This window comes from Diabrotica virgifera, chromosome 5 (genome assembly GCF_917563875.1).
Source record: "Diabrotica virgifera virgifera chromosome 5, PGI_DIABVI_V3a".
In the NCBI taxonomy this organism is placed as follows: Eukaryota; Metazoa; Arthropoda; class Insecta; order Coleoptera; family Chrysomelidae; genus Diabrotica; species Diabrotica virgifera.
This window is the reverse complement of record NC_065447.1, coordinates 251,966,856-251,990,289: the sequence shown is the minus strand read 5'-3', so window position 1 is coordinate 251,990,289 and position 23,434 is coordinate 251,966,856. Positions and strand designations below refer to the sequence as shown.

General features: G+C 33.0%; 2 protein-coding genes across 3 annotated transcripts in view; both read right to left on the bottom strand.

Moving 5' to 3' along the window:
* The window catches only part of LOC114339829 (dynein regulatory complex protein 1 homolog), a 34,563-nt gene extending 13,489 nt beyond the window's left edge, over positions 1-21,074 (bottom strand). Inside the window, exons 1-7 of the mRNA XM_050651095.1 lie at positions 20,633-21,074; positions 20,478-20,577; positions 14,501-14,761; positions 9,848-10,206; positions 8,223-8,439; positions 7,124-7,290; positions 414-693 (exon numbers count right to left, since the gene is read on the bottom strand). Coding sequence (XP_050507052.1) covers positions 414-693; positions 7,124-7,290; positions 8,223-8,439; positions 9,848-10,206; positions 14,501-14,761; positions 20,478-20,577; positions 20,633-20,923 — 1,675 coding nt within the window. The 5' untranslated portion in view covers positions 20,924-21,074. The remainder of the gene's footprint in view (positions 1-413; positions 694-7,123; positions 7,291-8,222; positions 8,440-9,847; positions 10,207-14,500; positions 14,762-20,477; positions 20,578-20,632) is intronic.
* The window catches only part of LOC114339827 (uncharacterized), a 99,005-nt gene that overhangs the window by 32,627 nt on the left and 42,944 nt on the right, over positions 1-23,434 (bottom strand). The window lies entirely within an intron of this gene.

Sequence of the window (23,434 nt, the reverse complement as noted above, 5' to 3'; positions counted from 1 at the left end):
CCCTACTAATCAATGACCCTGTATAATAATTAGAGGAGAAGGTTCTAAAATTGACCCATTTTGTTTTTTCCAAATATCTTTTTTCTCTTTCATGATAATTATGTGAAATGGGACATACAGTTACATTCAACATTGATCGATAATACCTGAATAGTTATTTATTTAAAAAGCTTTGGAAAAAAAAAACAAATATTTTTTTTGGAACTTGTCAGAATGACACATTTTTAGCACGTTCCACAATTAAAGATTCAGTGTTCCAGTGTTCTCATCATCAAAGTTTGTCCGACTCGACACCGTTAAGCTATTAATAGTCTTGTATTTGGTACGCAGGATCCAGGACTATTAACCACAGAGCTCATATTACAACCTCCTCCTCTACAGATTAGTAAAGATAATATTGTATAAATACTAACTACGAGACCCTGTATCCACGCAGACGGTGCAGTGACAATACGGCAAAAAGAATTCTACCATAAGGTCTATATCTTGTTGTCGTTTGATATCCAAAGCAATAAATACATTGTTCAACGTCACCAAGTTTTGCTCCTTATCTTCGTACGTTTTTATCAACATTTTCAGACATTTTTCCGTCAAAAATCCGCTTTTCGTTGACAGCTTGTTTAAAATATGCTTGGCCAAATTGTTGTAAGTGGGATTCTTCGATTCAACATCGCTATCGGCAATCGACAGATTCTACAAAGAGAATACTTAAAATTATTGAGTATAAATAAACTTATAGACAAAAATACTGCATATTTCATTTTAGGCAAATCGGCAAGATGAACGGGAATATACTAAAATAAAATAATAGAATAAAATAATCTTTATATTACACTAAGCATCAAAATTAACGCACCACCTTAAAAATGGGACATTTTTGATGTCTCGTATTTCCTAAACCTGTTGTCCGATTTTAGTGATTTTTTATTATATTATAGCTTTATTCTTTAAGAATATCGATGTAATAATATTGTTGCAAAACAGATAAGTGTCATTGTATACTGGATGATAGTGTGTTCTTTCCTCAAAGTTTGGAACACTGTGGAATATTCTAGCGTATATAAAATATTGAAATTAAAACTCAACTAGTAGTCTTAGGCTTTCCTAATATTCTGCTTTTTGATTCACTCGCTATGTTGGATAATAAAAAAGTTAGGTACTTTAACAACTAGCAACGTTCTTCATCAATACAGGGTGTTTCTAAATAAGTGCGACAAACTTTAAGGAGTAATTCTGCATGAAAAAATAATGACCGTTTGCTTTATAAACATATGTCCGCAAATGCTTGGTTTCCGAGATACGGGATGTTGAATTTTTTCTTACAAACTGACGATTTATTAATTGCTCTAAAACGGGTTGAGATATGCAAATGAAATTCAGTAGGTTTTAAGAGGTAGTTATTGCGCGTTTTTTGACATACAATTAAGAATTTTATATTCACCATTGGCGTGCATACGGGTCATATTACCCGTACCTCTTCAAACCTACCAAATTTCATTTGCATATCTCAACCGGTTTTAGAGCAATAAATAAATCATCAGTTTGTAATGACTACGTTTGGTTAATCCATTGCATTACTTCATTATGTCTTCCAAGCATATATTAAATAATATTCGTAAAAGTTTGCAACCTTGTCGAACACCTCTTTGTATTTCTATTTCTTCTGATGTTATGTCTTCTATTATCACTACTGGTTTTTGGCCATAGTATAAGTTTAAAATTAGGTGTTTTTGCTTACCGTAAGTTTTGAACTTTCTATACACACTATTGTAAACAGAATTTGTGGATTTTGTCTCAAAACTGCATGTCTGGCTTTCATATCTTCATTGACTTTGATCAAGTTGTTTTATCTTATCGAGTAGTGTCCAGCAAAAAATAATAACAAATTTGATGTTAGGCCAGGATCTTAAAACAGTTTATTCCTAATTTATGTCCTGCATATAAGCAAGTCTGATCAGAATGTCGGATTGTGCCAAGTGTAAAACGTATAAAAAAGACTCTCATTTAATTGGCTGTGAAGGACCCTGTGGTCGCTGGTTTCATGGACCTTGTGCTAATTTATCGGACTCTGAATTCCGATTTCTCTCCAAGAAAGACAATGTCTTTTTCTTGTGTGATTTCTGCAATGGTAATTGTGAAGTAGTTGAGAAGTCTGTCGCTGCTGTTATGACGCAATTAAACAGTTTTCCAGATCTAATGGCAAAGAAGATCGATGTGATGTTTAAATCATTCAAAGACGAGATGCTAAAAATGTTAAAAGATCAAATTCATGATGTCCCAAGACCTTCGTGCAGCTCGCCTGAATTGTCATTTGCGAAAGTAGTCCAGAAAGCTCCTACTGTGCTAATTACACCCAAAGATCCAAAACAATCTTCTTCTTCTACCAAATCCGAGTTAATCCGTAAAATTGATCCTATTAAAGAAAATATCCAGGTTACACAAGTAAAAGAAATCAACAAAGGCGGTATAGCGATCCGTTGTGGTAACGATTCGAAATTTCAAGATTTAATGAACTCTACAATGAACAATAAATATAATATTAAAGTAATTTCTCCTCTTAATCCTCGTGTACGTATTGTCGGTATTTCTGAAAATTTAGATAAAGTTATCCTGTTAAATATGCTTAAAAAGCAAAATCATAGCGTGCTATCAAGTGACTGCGTTTGTGATGTAATATCGGTCAGTCCCTTAAAGAAAAATCAAAATGTATTTCAAGCTATACTTCAAGTAGATCTGGCTACCTATCATCGTCTTTTAAATTATGAGCATGTTGTTGTGGGTTATGATTATTGTAGAGTATATGATGCTGTGGAGGTTAGGCGATGTTTCAAATGCTGCGGTTTTCATCACTTCGCAAATAATTGTCAAGCAAATCAAGTAGTCTGTCCAAAATGTTCTTTAAGTCATCAAGTCTCTGAATGTAAGTCTACTGCTTTAAAATGTATAAACTGTGTTAATTATAACAAACGTGATGGAGTTCAGACGATTAATACTGACCATGCAACATGGGATAAATCCTCATGTTATGTATTCAAGCATACGCTGGACTCATTTAAGGCTAATATACTTGACATTAAATAGCAACCACAGAAACAATTTATTAAGCCCCAGGTGAAGAATAATGGAAGCCCAAAACTAAATATTGAAGTATATTACCAAAACTGTCGCAGTTTGCTAGGTCGGACTCAATTGGTTTACACTAACCACGGCTCCGTTCCTGGTACCCATAAAATTTTTGCGTTCACTGAAACTTGGTTAAATTCTAGTGTGTATGATTCGGAACTTTTTGATCCTGAATTGTTTACTGTGATTCGTTCAGATCGGGATTTTTTAGCCACTGGGACAACTAGAGGTGGAGGTGTACTATTAGCAGTTAATAAAGCATTAAATGTTATTCCTATTGATGTCTACTCTATATGTGCTGCTATTGCTGAAGTCAAATTAATTGATGTAGTCATAAGCAAAGTTGTATCAAAGAAAATAGTTTTTTATCTCGTGTTAGTATATATACCTCCGCAAACACCTCTAGCTGAACTAGAATTATTCCTAGAGTGTTTAGAAACAGTTGAATGCCTTTTTAACGAAACAGTATTAGTCTTGGGTGATTTTAATATACCGGAATATACTCAAGGCATTACTACCGGTAAATCAGTGGCCGTGCAGAATGTTGCAAATTTCTTTAATCTATCGCAATATAATCATGTAGTTAATCATAATGAACGAATCCTAGATTTGGTATTTTCTAATATATTTTGTAACGTATATCAGGCAATTGACTATGTTGTTCCCATGGATAACCATCATCCACCGCTCATCATTGATTTTAGTATTAAAAAAGAATTTAATGAAATCAAAATCGACAGTAAGCAGAATTTTAACTTTAAGAGAGCCAACTTTATAGAACTTTATAATGAACTCTATTTATCTGACTGGTCTTTTCTTTCCACTGATCTTGATATCAACAGCAACCTAAATGCCTTTTATCAGTATATTCACAGCATCTTCTCTAAACATATTCCTCTTAAAAAGGAGCAAACTAAACGTTATCCGTTTTGGTTCAATGGTGATCTGATTAATCTTCTGAATACTAAAAATAGAGCTTGGAACGCGTACAAAAAATCTCGTAATATTCAAAATTACACTGAATTCAAGAGAATTCGTTCAGAATTCAAATACTTTAATCAAATAATATACAAGCGTTATGTGTCTCAGCTAGAACTCAATCTTAAACAAGATCCTCGTAGCTTTTGGTCGTTCATAAACTCCAAGAAAACAAATTGTTCTATTCCTGAAACTATGTCGTATAATAATATAAAGCTAGAGACTTCACAGGATATTGCCTCATCATTTGCCGATTTCTTCTCAAAGTCATACACCGATATTTCTCCTCCCGACCATATCACTCCCAAATTAAATACATATATTGCCGAACAATTGCACATTCCCGCTTTTACAAAATCTGAAATTGAACAGGCCATAAGGAAGATTAAGCCGAACATGACGATGGGACCAGATAATATTCCTGCATTTCTCATAAAAGATTGTGCCCACGTATTTTCAACTCCTCTGTGTACTTTATTTAACTGCATATTATCCAGTTCGGTCTTTCCCACACAATGGAAAGTTTCTAAAATTGTCCCTGTGTTTAAGAAAGAAAATCGAACTTCTATCCAAAACTATAGGCCTATTGCTATCATATCCAACTTTAGTAAAATTTTCGAGATACGTATAAATAAACACCTTTACACCCACATTTCACCATTCATAGTTCCCCAACAGCACGGATTTATCAGTGGTAAATCTACTTTAACAAATCTTGTTAATATCACTCAATTCCTGTGTGAAGCATTAGACAGAAATGCTCAAGTCGACGTCATATACACTGACTTTTCCAAAGCTTTTGACCGCTTAAGTCATAAAATTCTACTGAATAAGCTCAGTTCTATTTCAATCACACCTACGCTGTTACAATTATTTAACTCTTATTTTACAGATCGATGGCAATATACACAAATTAGAGGTTTTAAATCAACCCCTTTTCCTCAGTTATCCGGAGTACCTCAAGGTTCAATTGTAGGGCCGCTACTGTTTGTGATATTCGTTAATGATATTGTTGATGACCTAGATGTTCATTCACTAATTTATGCGGACGACTTAAAATTATTTTTTGAAATTAAGTCACCCTCCGATTGCATTAGACTTCAAGAAAATTTAAATAAAATCAGTATATGGTGTGACACTAATTGTTTGCAGCTAAATGCATCTAAATGTAATGTTATGTCTTTTTCTAGAAGCCCTTCTCCAACACACTACGATTATCATATACATAATACTTCCATTTGTCGCCCCAGCTCTGTTAAGGACCTGGGGGTCATATTTGACTGCAGACTATCATTTGTTCCACACATCACTAATATCGTTGCGGGTGCGTTTAGTACTCTAGGTTTCATTTTACGAAATGCGAAAGAACTTACCGCTATTGACACTTGCAAATTTTTATATTCATCTCTTGTTCTCCCCAAACTCGATTATGCATCGATAGTTTGGTCTCCAATTTATCAAAATCACACAACTGTTTTGGAATCAGTACAGAGGCGGTTTTTAAAAAGTATGCACTTTAAATCCACTGGCATTTATCCTGCTAGGGGATTTTCTGAAGAGATACTTCTCGATAAATTTAAGATGCAAAGTCTTCAGCGTCGTAGAATAACTCAATCATTATGCTTTTTATTTAAAATTATTAACAATCAAGTAAATACTCCTGAGTTATTGCAACTTCTTAATCTCCACGTACCACGTGTTGCTTCTCGTACTTCACAAACGTTTTATGTTAACAGAGCCAGATCAAATATTTTGGTGCAGTCACCTCTAGTACAAATGCAAGCTCACTACAATGCGAACTCTGATCTCTTTGACATCTTCAATTCTAATTTACGCATCATTAAGAATTCTGCTAACGATATTAGGTTGCAACCAGTCACTTTTTAGCATCTTGCTGTTATATTATATATTTATTCTGTATTTTTGTATTTAATTGTTTTACATTTAATTGTATTTTCTGTTTTTCTTTAATTACTTTATAAGTTTTTGTTCGTCGTTGTTCGTATGTGAGTGTGTTTTTCTCATTTTGAGTTTTTTCACACACTTACATATAAACGGCGTTTATGTAGTCTATGTATTTTATACTGTTTTGTTGTTATGTTTATGATCTGTAAACGGTAAATTTACTAATACGCTTAATACACTAACCCAGATTGTAATTGGTCCAGTACTGTTATTTGGGTACTAAATAAATAAATAAATAAATAAATAAAATAAAAATAAATAAAATTATTCTTATACCGGGTGGTGAATTGGAAAATGGGCCATAGGAAACTCAATGTAAAATTCTAAACTGTTGAATTCCTGCTTCCCTAATTATTTTACATCAAAAGACATTAGAAACTATTTGTAGAGGATTGAAATCTGTATTGAAAACAACTGTTAAAATTGTTCTATGAATTGAACATATTCCAACATTTTGTAAAAATGTAAAACATTTTTCAGTTTTTCAGCCCAAAATTAGGCCACACACAGTGCAATAATGTGTCACAATGAAGTTATTATTTTCACATTTTTGAACTGTCAATATTTTTATTTTATCATTTATTGTTTAAAAACAATACAGTTGATAAGATACCCGCAGTTGCGGAGAAAGTATTAATATTAAATATTTTTTATTCAGTCAATGGTGTGAGCACTGTCAGTTAAATAGTAACGTGTGGCCTAACTTTTACACACATACCTACTGTGGCAAATTTATTATATTTTTCAAAATTTTGGAATGCGTTTAAATAGTAGAACAATTTTAACTTTTGATTTTAATACAGATTTTAATAATTCTCCACAAATATTCTCTCATGACTTTTGATGTAAAATAATTAGGGAAGCAGGAATTCAACAGTTTAGAATTTTACATTGAGTTTCCTATGGCCCGTTTTACGATTCACCACCCGGTATATTATCTGAGGTTTAATCTCCTTTTTTCTAACTACTAGTTGTGTAATAATGAGTTATGTTAACGTCACATTTTTGAGATGGTGTTCCTTAAATAATGAAAATAAACATATACGTCAAACGTTACCTGTGTCTCTTCACGATGCTTCGAGAGAGCAGCTAAACTCACAGAAAATTCATTGGTTAGATCCACCGCCCTGTTGTAGCTACTCATAAACTTTTTATCTATTTTCTTATATTTGGGGGGATTCCATGGCGCACCCAATTGCTGTTGATACAATATTTTATCAATACCTAAAATTCAGGAGGAAATTAAATTCCTGTAGCTTTTATTAAATTCCCTAAAAAGGGCTACATCACAGATTGTTTTCGGAAAAACAATTCCATCATCAGTGCTTTTCACAGATTAAAGTATGTATATGCCTGAGCCACCAAGATATATGGATAAAAACCCTTTAGATATTATAGTTTTATAAAGTTACATATTATTGTATTAAAATTAGCGTGCTGTTTTCTTTCTGGATTCTGGAATATTTCTGGATTTAACATCTGGCAACACAAGGCTCTTTGTCACGAGGGTTGCTTTGTCCAGAGGATGGAACCTCACATCTCGGACTTTAACTAACAACTGAGTTGATAGTAAAAGTTGCTTAGTAGTTGTTAGTAACAGCTGTTCGTGATGTGAGGTTCCATCCAGGAATATTTTAAACATCACGCTAATTTTAATACAATAATGTATAAGTTTTTAAAACTATAATATCTAAAGGGTCTTTACCCTTGTACTTCCTTCTTCTTACTTCCTTCTTCTTCTTCTTCTTTTAATAGGACTGTCTTGTTTCTTCTGTTACAGTCTCTGCTGCGATTCGGAGTTCCAGCTCTCGTAGCATCGTTTTTTGAGTCTTCCTATGGGTCGCTTGGTGTTGGGCTTCTGTGTCTTCGCACATTTTGCCATACGGTCATGGTCCATCCGATCTACGTGGTCTCTCCACATGCGTCGTCGTGCTCTTGTCCAAGTCACCATCACTGCCGGTCCCAAGCCCGGGTAAAGGAGGAGGGTTGAAGAGCAAGGCTAGCAACCTACCCTGACAGTAGCATGTACTTTAACCTGTGAAAAGCACTGATGATGGAATTGTTACTCCGATAACGTTCTGTGATATAGCCTTTTTTAGAGGGATTATAATAAAATAGACCTTTTATAAAGGATTTTAGTAATATTTTATCAATACCTGTTATTTTATCCAGCAACGCAAGGCAATCTTTGTTGTTGAGGTCCCAAACCTCGTTGAACTTCTTTTCATTGGTTAAAGCGAAGTGGTCAGCTTTGGAGTCGATGTCCAATATACTTCGATGCATTTTTAAGATATTGTCGCTCGTTTTTTTGATTTGTTTGTTAGTGTTTTCTCGATAATTAGCTAGAGAGCTTTTCAATTCGCTAATTGTATCCTACAATGTGAAGAAATTATTAATTATTCTTGTAGTTCAAGAACCAAATTAGAAGTAAATTAATAGTGGACGACCATATAATCGAACAGGTAATGGATTGTAGATACCTGGGTGTGGAAATATCTAGCGATAGGCATCTGTGGCAATAAACAAAATAGCAGGCAACGAAAGTAGCGAGAATATCTGGTTTCCTGAGGGGTATCATATGGCGAATAAATATATGAGCACGGAAAGCGACATCCGCATTTATAAGACATGTGTTAGACCCGTACTGACATACGCAGCTGAGACAAGGGCCGAGAGAAGAAAGACCAAACAAATAATGAGAACAACAGAGATGAAAACCCTAAGATCCATAAGAGGTATCACACTCAGAGATAGGATACGAAACGAAGACACATTGAGAGAGCTAGGCAATTCACTGTTGGTAACTCTACCTTTGAAGTGGTGGACAAATTCACATACTTAGGCTCCCTGAACACCACGGAGAACGTCATGACGGAAGAAATCAAGCGAAGGATAATCCTAGCAAACAAATGCTATTTTGGACTGAGTAGACATATGAGAAGCAGAAAATTAAGCCACAAAACAAAAATAACCATATACAAAACCCTTATACAACCAGTGTTGACATATGGATCAGAGGCATGGACCATCTCCAAGGCAGATGAAAACTTTCTGCTTATATTTGAACGAAGGATCCTGAGAGGAATATTCGGTGGTATCTGTGAAAATGGTGTTTGGAGGAGGAGGTACAACTACGAGGTATACCACAGATATAAACAAAAATTTGGTGGTAAAGACGTAGATCTCTTATAAGAATAGGAAAACTAAGATGGGCAGGACATCCAGCAAGATCACAGCAAAACAACCGTCCTAGAAGAATCCTTATGTCACAAACAAGAAATAGGGGTAGGCCAAAACTCAGATGGAAGAATGGTGTAGATGAGGATGGGAGAAAAATAGGCGCAGCAAATTGGCAGCGGTTAGCAATGGATAGGACTGACTTGAGTAATAGACTTGGGAAGGTCGAGGCTCTTTCATAGGGCTGTAGCACTATTGATGATGATGATTAGGGCAAATACAGAAAACATGGAAAGACTCATTATACAAGGAAAGGTGGAAAGCCGAAGATCACGAGGAAGATCCCTAACAAGATGAATCGATCAAATTATAGGAATACAAAAACTATACACGAACTAAAAGAAATGGCCAGACAGAGATCTTTGGAGACGGACAATACACTACATCACGTCCACCACTACACTCACTCCGGGGGGTCAAGATTGAAGAGAGAGGTAACTCTCTCTTCAATCTTCAAAAGATAGAGTGATAAGTTTCCATCGAGGTATCAATCCGCCAATAAACAAGCAGAATTACTTATAAAGCAGAAGAAGAAGATGTTTACCTGCAATTTACCTATCCTCCTCTTTTGTTGACTTTTCATGATGATATTTTCGTTTTCCCTCCGTTTTAATATTTGGTAATTATAATCTAATCTTTCCGTATTCGACAGAACCAGGCATTTGATTTTTTCGAATTCATTCTGAGCATTCTGAACATCCAGTTCTAACTGTATTTTTGACTCTCTGAATTGATCTTCGTGATAAACGGCCATCCGGTCAATATTATAGACTATATCTTCTCGTTTTTGAAATACATATTCAGATAATTCTACTTCTTCTTTTTGTCTTTTTTGGGCAAGTTCCTCCCAATTCTCGTTACTTCGTTGGATATATTTTTCCTTTTCTTCGGTTATTACCTTCTCTAATAAAAAAAAGAATGTGTGTGTTCTTTGTACGCACGTAAGAAGATATTCTTCTATTATATAGGTAATTTAAACGAAGTAAATATACTTAACAGGTTATTTGTATTTTATTTAAAAATTAAACTAACTTTCTTATCTACCACTTTCAAAAATTTTTTATTAAAACAACCAAAAATAAAAAAAAATGAATCGCCCAGGATTCGAACCCGCGTCCTTCCAATCTCGGAGCTAACGCCCTACCAACTACTCCAGCGAGGTCCTTGTAATTGACATGTAAGTTTCGGATATAATTACACAATACGGCGAGAAATAGTGTAAAAATGTTATGCCTACATAATATTTTATTATTTTACTACAGAGAAACACAAATCCAAAAACACAAGAATTATAATAAATAATACATTTACTAAAAACACTAATATATTCTTTTAATGACTTATTTGCACGGTTACAGATACATACATACCTATCTTGAAAGATTAGCAACGAACTACGACAGTGTCTGTGTGCGCAGGCGCGCAGATTTATGTACAATTTTACCCTCAATCGAATCGCGCCTAAAGAAAAATATCTTCAAAAAACACAATGATTATAAGTTTCAATGAGGATGAAAACCCTGCACTATAGACAGAGAGGCAGCGCCGAAAAATCTCTCTGAATTTACTAAAGGTAGATTGTTCACAGTTGATTACTGCGAGTGTGTAGAGAAACATACTGCGATCGGTCAAGCGAAACGTAGAACAGGCGTTACTGATAGGTTATCAAACTTGCTTTCCTACGAAGGTAATGCAATTAATTTACTAAGGCTGAAAATCAGTACACACATTCTAAATTGAATATAAATAAAAGTTATTATAGTCGGTCAGCTGTATGACGGTACAGAGCCAGTAGGTCGGCCCCAGTGAATGTACAGGGTTATTCACTATATTTTGACCCCGCTGTAAACTGCTTTATTTACAAAATTAGAAAAAAATGTAGAATACAAAAGTTATTCGATTTTTAAATTATGATTTTTTGACATATATATCGTACTAGTGACGTCATCCATCTGGGCGTGACGACGTAATCGACTATTTTTTTAAATGGGAATAGGGGTCGAGTGCTAGCTTATTTGAAAGGTTATTTAATTCCCTGTTCAGGGAATTAATTATACAGGGTGTCAAAAAAATGTTTTTAAATTAAATTAATTGACACAAAAAAAAAGAATGTATGTAATTTATTTAATTTAAAATACATTTTACTGCTGTTCGAAAACAGAAATAAAAGTTTATTGCACAAATAAACATTGATTTTTGCGTAAATTCAATGTTCTAATTGTCAAAAGGCAGATGGTTGATGGTTGGCGGCTTGAATATTGAATTTAAGTGAAAAGTAATGTTTATTTGCTCAATAAACATTTATTTCTGTTTTCTTACAGCAGTAGAATGTATTTTGAATTAAATAAATTACATACATTCTTCTTTTTATGTCAATTAATTTAATTAAAATTTTTTTTGGACACCCTGTATAATTAATCATATTAATGTTTATATTACTGAATAGGGAATTAAATAACCTTTCAAATGAGCTAGCACTCGACCCCTATTCCCATTAAAAAGAAGTCGATTACGTCATCACCCCCAAATGGATGACGTCACTAGTACGATATACAGGGTGAGTCATGAGGAACTGTACATACTCCTACCTCGTATAGAGGCTCCTATGGGGAATAACAAATGACCATTAAAAAGTGTCTGCTCCCATTGTTTAATATTATACACGGCGAGAGTCGACATTTTGACAGAAATTTGTATTCGTCATAATTTTTGAACGGTCAGATCGATGTGTCTCTTATTTTGGCCAATCGTTACACTATTACCACCTAATCAACTAATTTATTCAAACTAAAAAAAAATCAGGTCCGGCTTTAAAAAAATTAGTTCGTTTGGGTCTTAGAAAAAATTTCACCCTGTATACGCTTTTTGAAAACTCTAATATGAATTTTACAAATTAGACAAATAGGCAATTAAAATGGCATATTTATTTTTTTCCGCACACGATTACTTAATTTTTTATAAAAAAATCAAATTTCACTATGAATTAAAAGTTTGGTAAAGTGAACCATAGATTTAAAAAAAATAACTTTTATTACAAAAGATAATTTTTTTTGCACAAATAAGTAATTTATGTTACCATCCAATCAACTGATTTATTCAAACTAGAGAAAAATCAGGTCCGGATTTAAAAAATTAGTTCGTTTTGGTCTTAGAAAAAATTTCACCCTGTATACGCTTTTTGAAAACTCTAATATGAATTTTACAGATAAGACAAATAGGCAATTAAAATGGCATATTTATTTTTTTCCCCACACGATTACTTAATTTTTTATTAAAAAATCAAATTTGTCAATCGAATTTTAACCTAAAAATGAAAAAAAAAAAAATGAACTCACGGTTTAACTCGCTATAACTCTATTCGATTTTAATTTTTTTTTCTGAAATTTTTACAGCACATATCTCTTACCATTGTGAAGACTATGAAAATTGTTGTAGACTTTCAGTCTTCTTCTTGTAAAAGTTGCAAACTTGTAAATCGCAAAAATTAGGTGGAAAAATTTAAAATTTATCAATTTGATCACGTCTATGTTAAACTATAGAGTCCAAAAGAAGTGTTATGGGAAGTTTTAGATCTAGACGTGTTATAGAAAAAAAAATGGTAAAACTTTTAATTTTAAGAAAAACGACGTTTTTGTAAATTAATTTTTGTAAAAAAAGTTAGTTTTTTTAAATCTATGCAAAAACTTTGCCAAACTTTTTATGCATAGTCAAATTTGGTGGGGAAAAAATAAATACGCCATTTTAATTGCCTATTTGCCTTATTTGTTAAATTCATATTAGAGTTTTCAAAAAACGTATACAAGGTGAAATTTTTTCTAAGACCCAAACAAACTAATTTTTTAAATCCGGGCCTGATTTTTTTCTAGTTTGAATAAATCAGTTGATTGGATGATAACATAAATTAAATATTTGTTCAAACAAAATTCATTTTTGTAATAAAAGTTATTTTTTTTTAAATGTATGGTTCACTTTTCCAAACTTTTAATTATTCATAGTCAAATTTGATTTTTTTTATAAAAAATTAAGTAATCGTGTGGGGAAAAATTAATATGCCATTTTAATTGCCTATTTGTCTAATTTGTAAAAATCATATTAGAGTTTTAAAAAAGCGTATACAGGGTAAATTTTTTCTAAGACCAAAACGAACTTATTTTTTAAATCCGGGCCTGATTTTTTTCTTGTTTGCATAAATCAGTTGATTGGTGGTAACATAAATTAAATATTTGTTCAAAAAAAATTAATTTTGGTAATAAAAGTTAATTTTGTTAAATCTATGGTTCACTTTACCAAACTTTTAATTCATAATCAAATTTGATTTTTTTATAAAAAATTAAACAATCGTGTGCAGAAAAAAATAAATAATGTTATTTTAATGGCCTATTTGTCTAATTTGTAAAATTCATATTAGAGTTTTCAAAAAGCTTATACAGGGTGAAATTTTTTCTAAGACCCAAACGAACTAATTTTTTTAAAGCCGGACCTGATTTTTTTCTAGTTTGAATAAATCAGTTGATTAGGTGGCAATAGTGTAACGGTTGACCAAAATAAGAGACACATCGATCTGACCGTTCAAAAATTATGACAAATACAAATTTCTGTCAAAATGCGAAACTCGGCCTGTATATTATTAAAAAATGGGAACAGACATTTTTTAATGGTCATTTGTTATTCCCCATAGGGGCCTCTATACGAGGTAGGAGTATGTACAGTTCCTCATGATTCACCCTGTATATGTCAAAAAATCATAATTTAAAAATCGAATAACTTTTGTATTCTACATTTTTTTCTAATTTTGTAAATAAAGCAGTTTACAGGGGGGTCAAAATATAGTGAATAACCCTGTACATTCATTGGGGCCGACCGACCGGCTCTGTCCCGTCATACAGCTGACCGACTATAATAACTTTTATTTATATTCAATTTAGAATGTGTGTACTGATTTTTAGCCTTAGTAAATTGATTACATTATCTTCGTAGGAAAGCAATTTTGATAACCTATCAGTAACCCCTGTTCTACGTTTCGCTTGACCGACCGCAGTATGTTTCTCTACACACTCACAGTAATTAACTGTAAAAAAACTAGATTTAGTAAATTCAGAGAGATTTTTCAGCGCCACCTCTTGGACTACTAATAGACCGAGTAATTTATGAAAACAAACGCATAGTTTAGATATTTTAATACTAATTTTTAACTTACCAATCAAATTAAATTCTTGGGCGTAAGCACTTTTCACCAACTGGATTTGCTTCTCAATCCTTTGTCCCAGAATGCTGATATCTTGGTTTTGTTTCGTTTGATCCATAGTAAATTTCCTCTCGGATATCCTCAGCTCGTTCTTCAACATTTCGATGATTTCGTCTTTCTGTTGAATCAGTTCATCGCATTTCATCTTCTGCTCCAGAATATCTTCGTGAATATGCAAAGGATCTTTGTAATCTTGAATTCCAGACCATTTGCCTGTAAAAGTTTTGTTAACTGTATAATAGGTATAATTCCAGAGATGCAGAGACGTCAATTACGACGTATACGCATGTCTGGTTGATTACGAGAAAGCGTTTGATCGAGTACAGCACGCCAAGATTATGTAAATAATAAAAGAAGCAGGAATTGAGAACCAAGATCTGAAAATAATTAGAAGCCTTTAATGGAATCAGACAGCAAACCTCTGAATTGAAGGTGAATACACCGAAAATGTGAAAATCATGCGTGGGGTGAAGCAAGACTGTATTTTGTCTCCGATAATCTTCAATCTCTACTCTGAAAGAATATTCATCGAAGTTTTTCAAGAACCGGAAAAAGGCATTCTACTAAACGGGTATTAGCTAAATAACATTATAGTATAAGAGCTGTGAGACATTTTTGAGTAGGTATTTTAGGCAACCTGAAAATTTTTCAGGTGACTCTTCTGTGATAGCCTAATACAAAAATGCCGGTCTGGCTGGAGGGTAGTGGTTATTTTCCCCAAAAATCCCCCCCAAAGTTAAAAAAGGGTAAAAATTGTTATAATAAAAAATATCATTGATATGACTTGAAAGTAAATTTAAATATTCAAATATACAGAAAATAAACAGGCCAGGCAATTTGAGGGCGATTTTACCTCTGCAAGATACTTGCATGGGCGCCCCAGGATTATTTTCAGGGGGTGCATCTGAACTTCAGAAGATTCCATCTGAATCTGTACATACTATTAACGAGTATAAAATATACAACTATACATGCATAGCTTTGTACATTTCTTCCGGACAGGGAGGTGCAATTGTTATTTTGACAGGGTATTTTTTAATTTTAAAAATAAATATTCTACAAAAGACAGGTTTTTTTGGGGAAATTTTCCAATTGCCATGTGATCAAACAAATTACGCGTGCATATAAATGAAAACCGCTATAAGTAAGCAGCAGTGTGAGAAAGAGCGTATACCGATAGCTATTTGCGTCCTCTGTTGTAGTTGAGCGAGTCCGTTCGCTCGAGAAAATCACGTGACCTGGAGATATCCATGTTGTTGTGCCTCGAAACGTTAAGAAAGATGAAAAGATGAAAGATGAAAAATGCAAAAGAAATACTCAACACTATGAAGGAAAGAAAAATGAGCTAAAATAAATATTCATTCTCTTGTCCTTCGTCAGACTTCCCTCGAGACTCAGATTCTTCTACTTGATCTGTAAATAGTTGTAATATGTATTTAGAATTAATGAAAAATTACCATTGCTTAATACTTTTCCTTATATAAGCAATCACATCACGTTTTTTATTTATTATTGTAGGTATGACCAAAGTAGCTCATGTTTCTTTCCTTCATAGTGTTGAGTATTTCTTTTGCATTTTTCATCTTTATTAATGTTTCCGTGTTTGTTACGTGTGTCCATGATATATTTAACATTATTCGATAACTCCACATCTCAACAACGACAAGTCTTTCTTCAGATGCGCCCATGATTGTCCAGGCTTCGACTCCGTATAAAAGGACGGATAATAGGTAGCAACTCAACTAGTTAATCAGTTATCTATTAATTTTTAATTAATTCTAAATACATATTACAACTATTTACAGATCACGTAGAAGAGGAATCTGAGTCTCGAGGGGAGTCTGACGAGGAAGAAGAGAATGAATATTTAAGCTCAGCTGAGGGGTTTGAAGAAGAAGTACGAGATTCGGACACAGAATTAATTTAGTTTATAGTTTTATACTTTTATACCTATATATTTATAATAATAAATTTGTCTTTTTCTATCATATTTGCAAAATCTATTGTATAGTACGTATTATTTTTCTTTAATTAAGAAAAAGTTCTTAAAAAAAGTACTTAAAACTATATATAACTATATAAAACTATAATATATTATAATAAATACTCTAACGTTTCGAGGAACAACAACATGGATATCGCTAGGTCACGTGATTTTTCTGGAGCGAACGGACTCGCTCAGTTACAACAGAGGACGCAAACAGCTATCGGTATACGCTCTTTCTCACACTGCTGCTTACCTATAGCGATTTTCATTTATAGGCAAGCGTAATTTGTTTGATCACCTGGCAGTTGGAAAATTTCACCAAAAAAAAACTGTCTTTTTTAGAATGTTTATTTTTAATATCAAAAAATACCCTGTCAAAATAACAATTGCACCTCCCTGTCCGGAAGGAATGTACATAGCTATGCATGTATAGTTGTATATTTTATACTCGTTAATAGTATGTACAGATTCAGATGAAATCTTCTGAAGTTCAGATGCACCCCCTGAAAATAATCCTGGGGCGCCCATGCAAGTATCTTGCAGAGTTAAAATCGCCCTCAAATCGCCTGGCCTGTTTATTTTCTTTATATTTGAATATTTAAATTTACTTTAAAGTCACGTCAATGATATTTTTTGTAATAACAATTTTTACCCTTTTGTTTAACTTTGGGGGGGATTTTTGGGAAAAATAACCGCTGCCCTCCAGCCAGACCGGCATTTTTGTATTAGGCTATCATGGAAGAGTCACCTGAAAAATTTTCAGGTTGCCTAAAATACCTACTCAAAAATGTCTCACAGCTCTTGGACCATTAAGTATGCAGTTGTACTATATATTGGCTGAATTGGCAATTGGGACCGTGCAAGTTCGGCAAAGCGACCCCTATTTCTACGCTCTATACTAAAATTCGCACTTTTAATTATATTGGCCAATTATATTAGTCCTGGTTACTGGATAATTGTCAAGGCCATAGTGCAAAAAAATAATAAGAAGAAAAAATAAGATTCAGGTTATGTTATGAAAACGTCAAGAATTGTATGTAGTAAATAAAATTAGTTATTAAAATGCAGTACTGCAAGCAAAATAAAATTAATTAAATTTACCTTTATATAATAATTGCATATCATATCAATATTGTGGAGCAATATATAATTTTTCTGCTTCATTGACAGAAGGTATGAAATATACGTCAATTTGACAATTTCAATTGACAATATGAATTATTTAAGATAGTTGCAATATTTCTCCGCGACTCGCGCAGGGTCGTTTCTCGTTTCCCCTTCCAAGTACTTGCACACCGCGAATAGCACACAAGCTAATTAGACTCATTAAAGCCACAATGGATGAAACTCAGGCATGTGAAAAAGCAGGGAGATGGATGGCCCCAACATTGTTTAACCTGGCACTGGAGTATGCGGTTAGACAAATACAAACTGGACGAGGAAACCTACTGACCAACATAAAATGTAGCAAATTAAATTTTCTACAATTTTGTTTCTATTACTTTTTATGGTCAAGTGACCAACAAAAAAGATATAAACAAAAATATGTAAAAAAATTTTAACAAGTTTCATTTTGGAGGTTATAACTTTTTTTCAGTTCATTTTAAAATAAAATAACATTATAGCAATTTTTTAGAGGCTTTTCAGCGAACAATTTCCACTATAAAGTTGTTAAATTCTATTTATTTATATAGGTTTTACAGCGCTCCAAACTTCACCAGATTCTCGAATGCTCATAGGGATACAATAAAAACAGAAGTTAGGCTTCATTTTCTATCTATATATATTTTTTATTCGTACAATTTATTATGATTTTTACATTCCTATGCTATTATTAATCTGTTTTTGACCTTTCTCCCCACTATAAAACTTATAACCCTAAACATATATACAGAAAACGCCCAAGAAGTTTGAGGACAAATTCGTCTGTTCAGAAGAAGAATGACGCAACCGCAAAATTCGTATAGAGCAAAAAACGAATTTTTGATATCAAAATATTAAATTTTTATCAAGATTAGCCATTCACCACACCGTGGTCAGGATCTCGAGATATGTGTTTTTTGGGGTGCGTAGCTTGTCTATGAAGTAACATAACTTTTTTCCTATTGTATATTTTGACTTAAAATTTTCCAAAAAACTTCTTTATGAATTATATTTTATTGTCGTGTTGGTTAAAATTATAAACTAAAAAGTTTGTCACTCAACTTTTTTAATTAAACATGAAACTAACGAAATATGATGACAAAATGTTTAAAAACTAACAACTCCTTTTTTAATGTGTTTTAAACATTTTGGATAAATTTCATTGTTATCTACATACTTCAAAGATAACACAGCAAAATTTTCAAAAGGAAATATTTACAGCGACCAAAGATACAGCGAGGGAAATTTGAAAAATCATCAAAATTGATTTTCGACATTTTTGTATAAAATTTGAAATTTGAACATGTTCCACCAAATCTAGATAAAACTTCATATTCGGATTCAGCAACCTCGAAAACTTAAAAATAGACCAAAATTGGCCATTCACCTTAAATTTGATTTTCGTGGTCGGCATAACGATTGCTGCCGCTCCACTAAGATATACAGACAAACCTGCCATATCCGGATCAATGTGGCGACAGACTTATCCGAATATGAAAAAATCCGGATATCAAGACCACAACTTCTTTTACAGTCTCTGAAAGGTTTTCTCCTTCATACATTCCAGTAATCAACGCCGTCAATAACTTTCGTCGATAGACACGTTTTATAGATTCTATAATACATTATTTCACCATCTTTTAGTTCTTTTTTTAGAGCGTTGTCTAACAGCAGGATTGCCTTTCTCGGTAGATTTCGGTAGATCCGGACGGTGCAGAACCGTCCCGATATGGGGGGGTCCGGATATGACAGGTCCGGATATGGCAGGTTGTACTGTACCTAGATAGAAAAGTATTTTTTTATTGTATTCCTATGAGAATTCGAGAATCTGGTCAAGATTGGAGCGCTGTAAATCCTAGAAAATAAGTAAAGTTAAACAACTTTATAGTGAAAATTGTTCATTGAAAAGTCCTCTACAAAATCGCTACGATGTTATTTTATTGTGAAATGAACAGAAAAAAGTTATAACCTCCAAAAGGAAACTTCTTACAAAATTTTCTCATATTTTTGTTTATAACTTTTTTTGTTGGTCACTTGACGATAAAAAGTAATAGATATAAAATTGTAGAAAATTTAATTTGCTACATTTTATGTGTAATTAAATTTTCTGTAGGATTGCTAGTTTAGGAGATACAGCGCGAAAGCCCTTTGCACCCCTTTTTCCAATATGGTGGCTGGGGGACAAGGGTGGCGACCCCAAAAACTTGAACTTAAGCTTTTACTGAACCCCTCTACACATTAAAAATAAAATAAAATTGACTACTCTAAGAAATGCAACCCTAAATGTAACATTTTAATGGACTATAATTCGACCATAATTCGACTATGGCAGTGAAGCATGGGTCCTGAAAGAAACATCCAAAAACAAACTCGACACATTCGAAAGAAAAGTACTGAGGAGAATACTAGGACCTGTAAGGGAAAACGGAATCTTCAGAAGTCGATACAACAACGAGCTTTATCAACTTTATAAGGAAACACCTCTGTCAGGCTTCATTAGAATACAAAGATTGCAATGGGCCGGACATGTGATAAGAATTGTAGAGGATAGGCCACCAAAAAGAGCACTGAATGCTAGAATGCAGGGAAAGAAACCGGTTGGACTTGAAAAGCCAAGAAAGCGCTGGGAAGACACAGCAAACAGCGACGCACAAGCCCTTTTAGGAGTCAGTGTATGGAGAAGAGCAGCTACAGAAAAACAAGGCTGGAGGCAAAAAATAAAGGAGGCCAAGCCTTAATTTGGACTGAAGTGCTGTAGAAAAAGAAGAGGTAATAATAAAAGGTAACACATAAACTTACCTGCGATTTCATTAAACTGTTTATGTGCTTCTACAGCTTCAGCTTCTAACTGTGCTATCACCTGTTGCCTTCTAACGGTTTCAACTTCTCTCCTATTGATCTACAACATTAACTTCGGTTAAAATATCGATTGTCTTATAAAATACACCTCCTACCTCTCGAGAATCATTAGCGACCCTAGTATTCTCCAAAGACTCCTGCGATTCTTGAAGAAATTTCTCCAAAATTTCAGCACTCTTCTCTATCTGCATTTCTACCGGATGTTTTTCTTCCTCTATTATTTCGCCCATGTCTTTAATCTGCTGCAATTTTATGGCAGCGATCCTTCTTTCTATTCTTTCTCGTCTGGCTATTTTTCTCTCTTCGGCATCTCCTGAGATTGTAGATGGACCTTCTGTATCCGGAATCTGAGCGATTTCCGATATGATGGAAAATAGGCGAGACATTTTTCCCGAGACCTCACTCGATTAAAGATGTTAACACGAATTTTATATATGTTATATTATAAAAATAATACGCTAAATAAAAAAACATACAAAAATGGGAAAAACAGTACTCAACATAAAAAAAACTATATTGACAAATCTGTCACATTTCGAATATGATAATCATAATGAGTTTGTTACCATAGAAACGTAACTAGAAGAAAAAATATTTAACTTTGTTGATTTTGGTTAATACATGTTTGGTCGATATTTCTATCAGATCACCTGCCAACACCAGTTTCGGTGGGAAAAAACAATAAATTTTGATATAAAATTATACAGGGTGTATTCCGGAGATTATTTCATTCATAGGAGATTCTGACCAATAGAAAGCTACAGACATGAAAATTAAGTTTGAATATATTTTATAATATAAATATAATTTTTCCCATTTGAATATACTTGATTATGCAAATTAAGGTGATAATTTTTGATAATCTCCCGTCGTTAAGCATATTACGTCAGATGCCCTTCGTTGCTACGAAAAAATACATTTAGTGACATTAATGACAAATGTTTTAAAAATTATAAAAGTGATGACTTTCAACCGTCAAATACATATTTATAACAACTGTGTGTTTAATTTCACTAATTGGTACTTACATATATAAATTACAATAAAATTTTGGTTTTGAACAGTTTTATTCATGAAATAATCGCAACAAATTGCACTCGAACTCTAAAATTAATATAGAATTTTTGCCCTCGTGACACTTTGACATAATTTCACTCGCCTTCGGCTCGTGAAATTAAAACTGCCAAAGTGACACTCGGGAAATTCAATAATTTTAGAGCTCTTGTGCAATTACTACTGATAATTATTCCGGTATTATACGGAGATTCCTCAAATAATTTTAAGACAATTAACTATTTAGATGGGAAATAAGCCACAATTAACTTGAAAAAAACAATTTTATTAACGTTTCGACGCCCAAACCGAGTGTCGTTGTCAAAATACAAAAAAAAGAATGTGTATGTACTTTGTACGCACGTAAGAAGTTATACTTCTACTACATATTATGTGATTTTTAAGACAATACCAAACATTTAAAAAAATAAAAGAATAAAACGCACACAAACACATTAAAAAATGCCACAAAGAAAAAATTATTTCTGAACGATAATAATTGTTGGCAAAAATTTTAAATACGCATTTTCTGGAAAAAAAATTATATAACAAATATACTTACAATCATAAAATGCATAAAAAAATAAAAACTTGCATCGAGAAGCGAACCCGTGAATTTCGGGGCGCTTTGATTCGTAATCGAAGCCTAGACTCACTCGTCCAATTCCACATTATTTGTCATGTGGAAAAATAGGGTAACTGAACGTTTTACTGTTTGACACTTGTTTTGAATATAATTAAATTATGTCGTTTAAATTTTGTGGAAGAAAATATTAAAATATAACAAAACAGTAAGAAAACAATATATTAGATGAAGATTGGTAGAACTTTTGTTGGTAATCAAATTAAGTATGTAAATCAAAGCATTACATACCTACTAAATAAATAAATCTACGCCAAAAAATCATAATTTAAAAATAAAAATCGGACCTAATTTGGGATTTCTCTCTAAAATCCCCATTCTTGAGAAAATAAATGTATGTATTCCAACCTAATCCAAATGTATAATTACAATATGATTATAATAACAACTAATTACCAAATTAGAATGAGTTTTCCTTGTCCAAAATAGGTCCTTGTCCTTGACAAAATAGTCCGAAAGTCCAAAAATATAGGTGTATGAAAACTATTTAAAAATGCAGTATAACTATTAACTAACTTTGTTTCTTTTCCCACAAATTTCAAAACGCAAAAACCATAAATAATCTAACTACAGCTGTGCCACAGCCGCCATATTAAATCATTTTTGACATGTCATTTGAACATCCAATCAGAACAAAGTTATAATGCGCATGCGCCGGGATCATAGGTTTTAACATATAAAAATTCACCCTCATATCGCCGGTAAAGAAGTATAACTTCAAAAAAGTATTTTGTATTTTGACAACGACACCCAGTTTGGGCGTCAAAACTTTAATAAAATAATTTTTTTAAAACGTTTTTATATACTTAACTTGGTAGGTGTCACGGACGACTGCAAATTTTGTAATCCATTTTAAAAATAGTTCTAGGCTGTAGGCTACATAGGTACCTGAAATTTTCAGAATAGCTTTGAACTAGCTAACAATGCAATATTGAACTGCTATTATACAGGGTTTCTTAATGTTGTTCTGAAGCTATTTTCTTGTGGCATTTTTACAATTTTAACTATTTAGAATGGGAAATAAGCCACAATATTATTAAAAAATGATTTTTATTAACGTTTCGACGCCCAAATCGGGTGCCGTTGTCAAAATACAAAATACTATTGATATTTGCCAAAATACAAAATAGTATTTTGTATTTTGACAACGGCACCCGATTTGGGCGTCGAAACGTTAATAAAAATCATTTTTTAATAATAT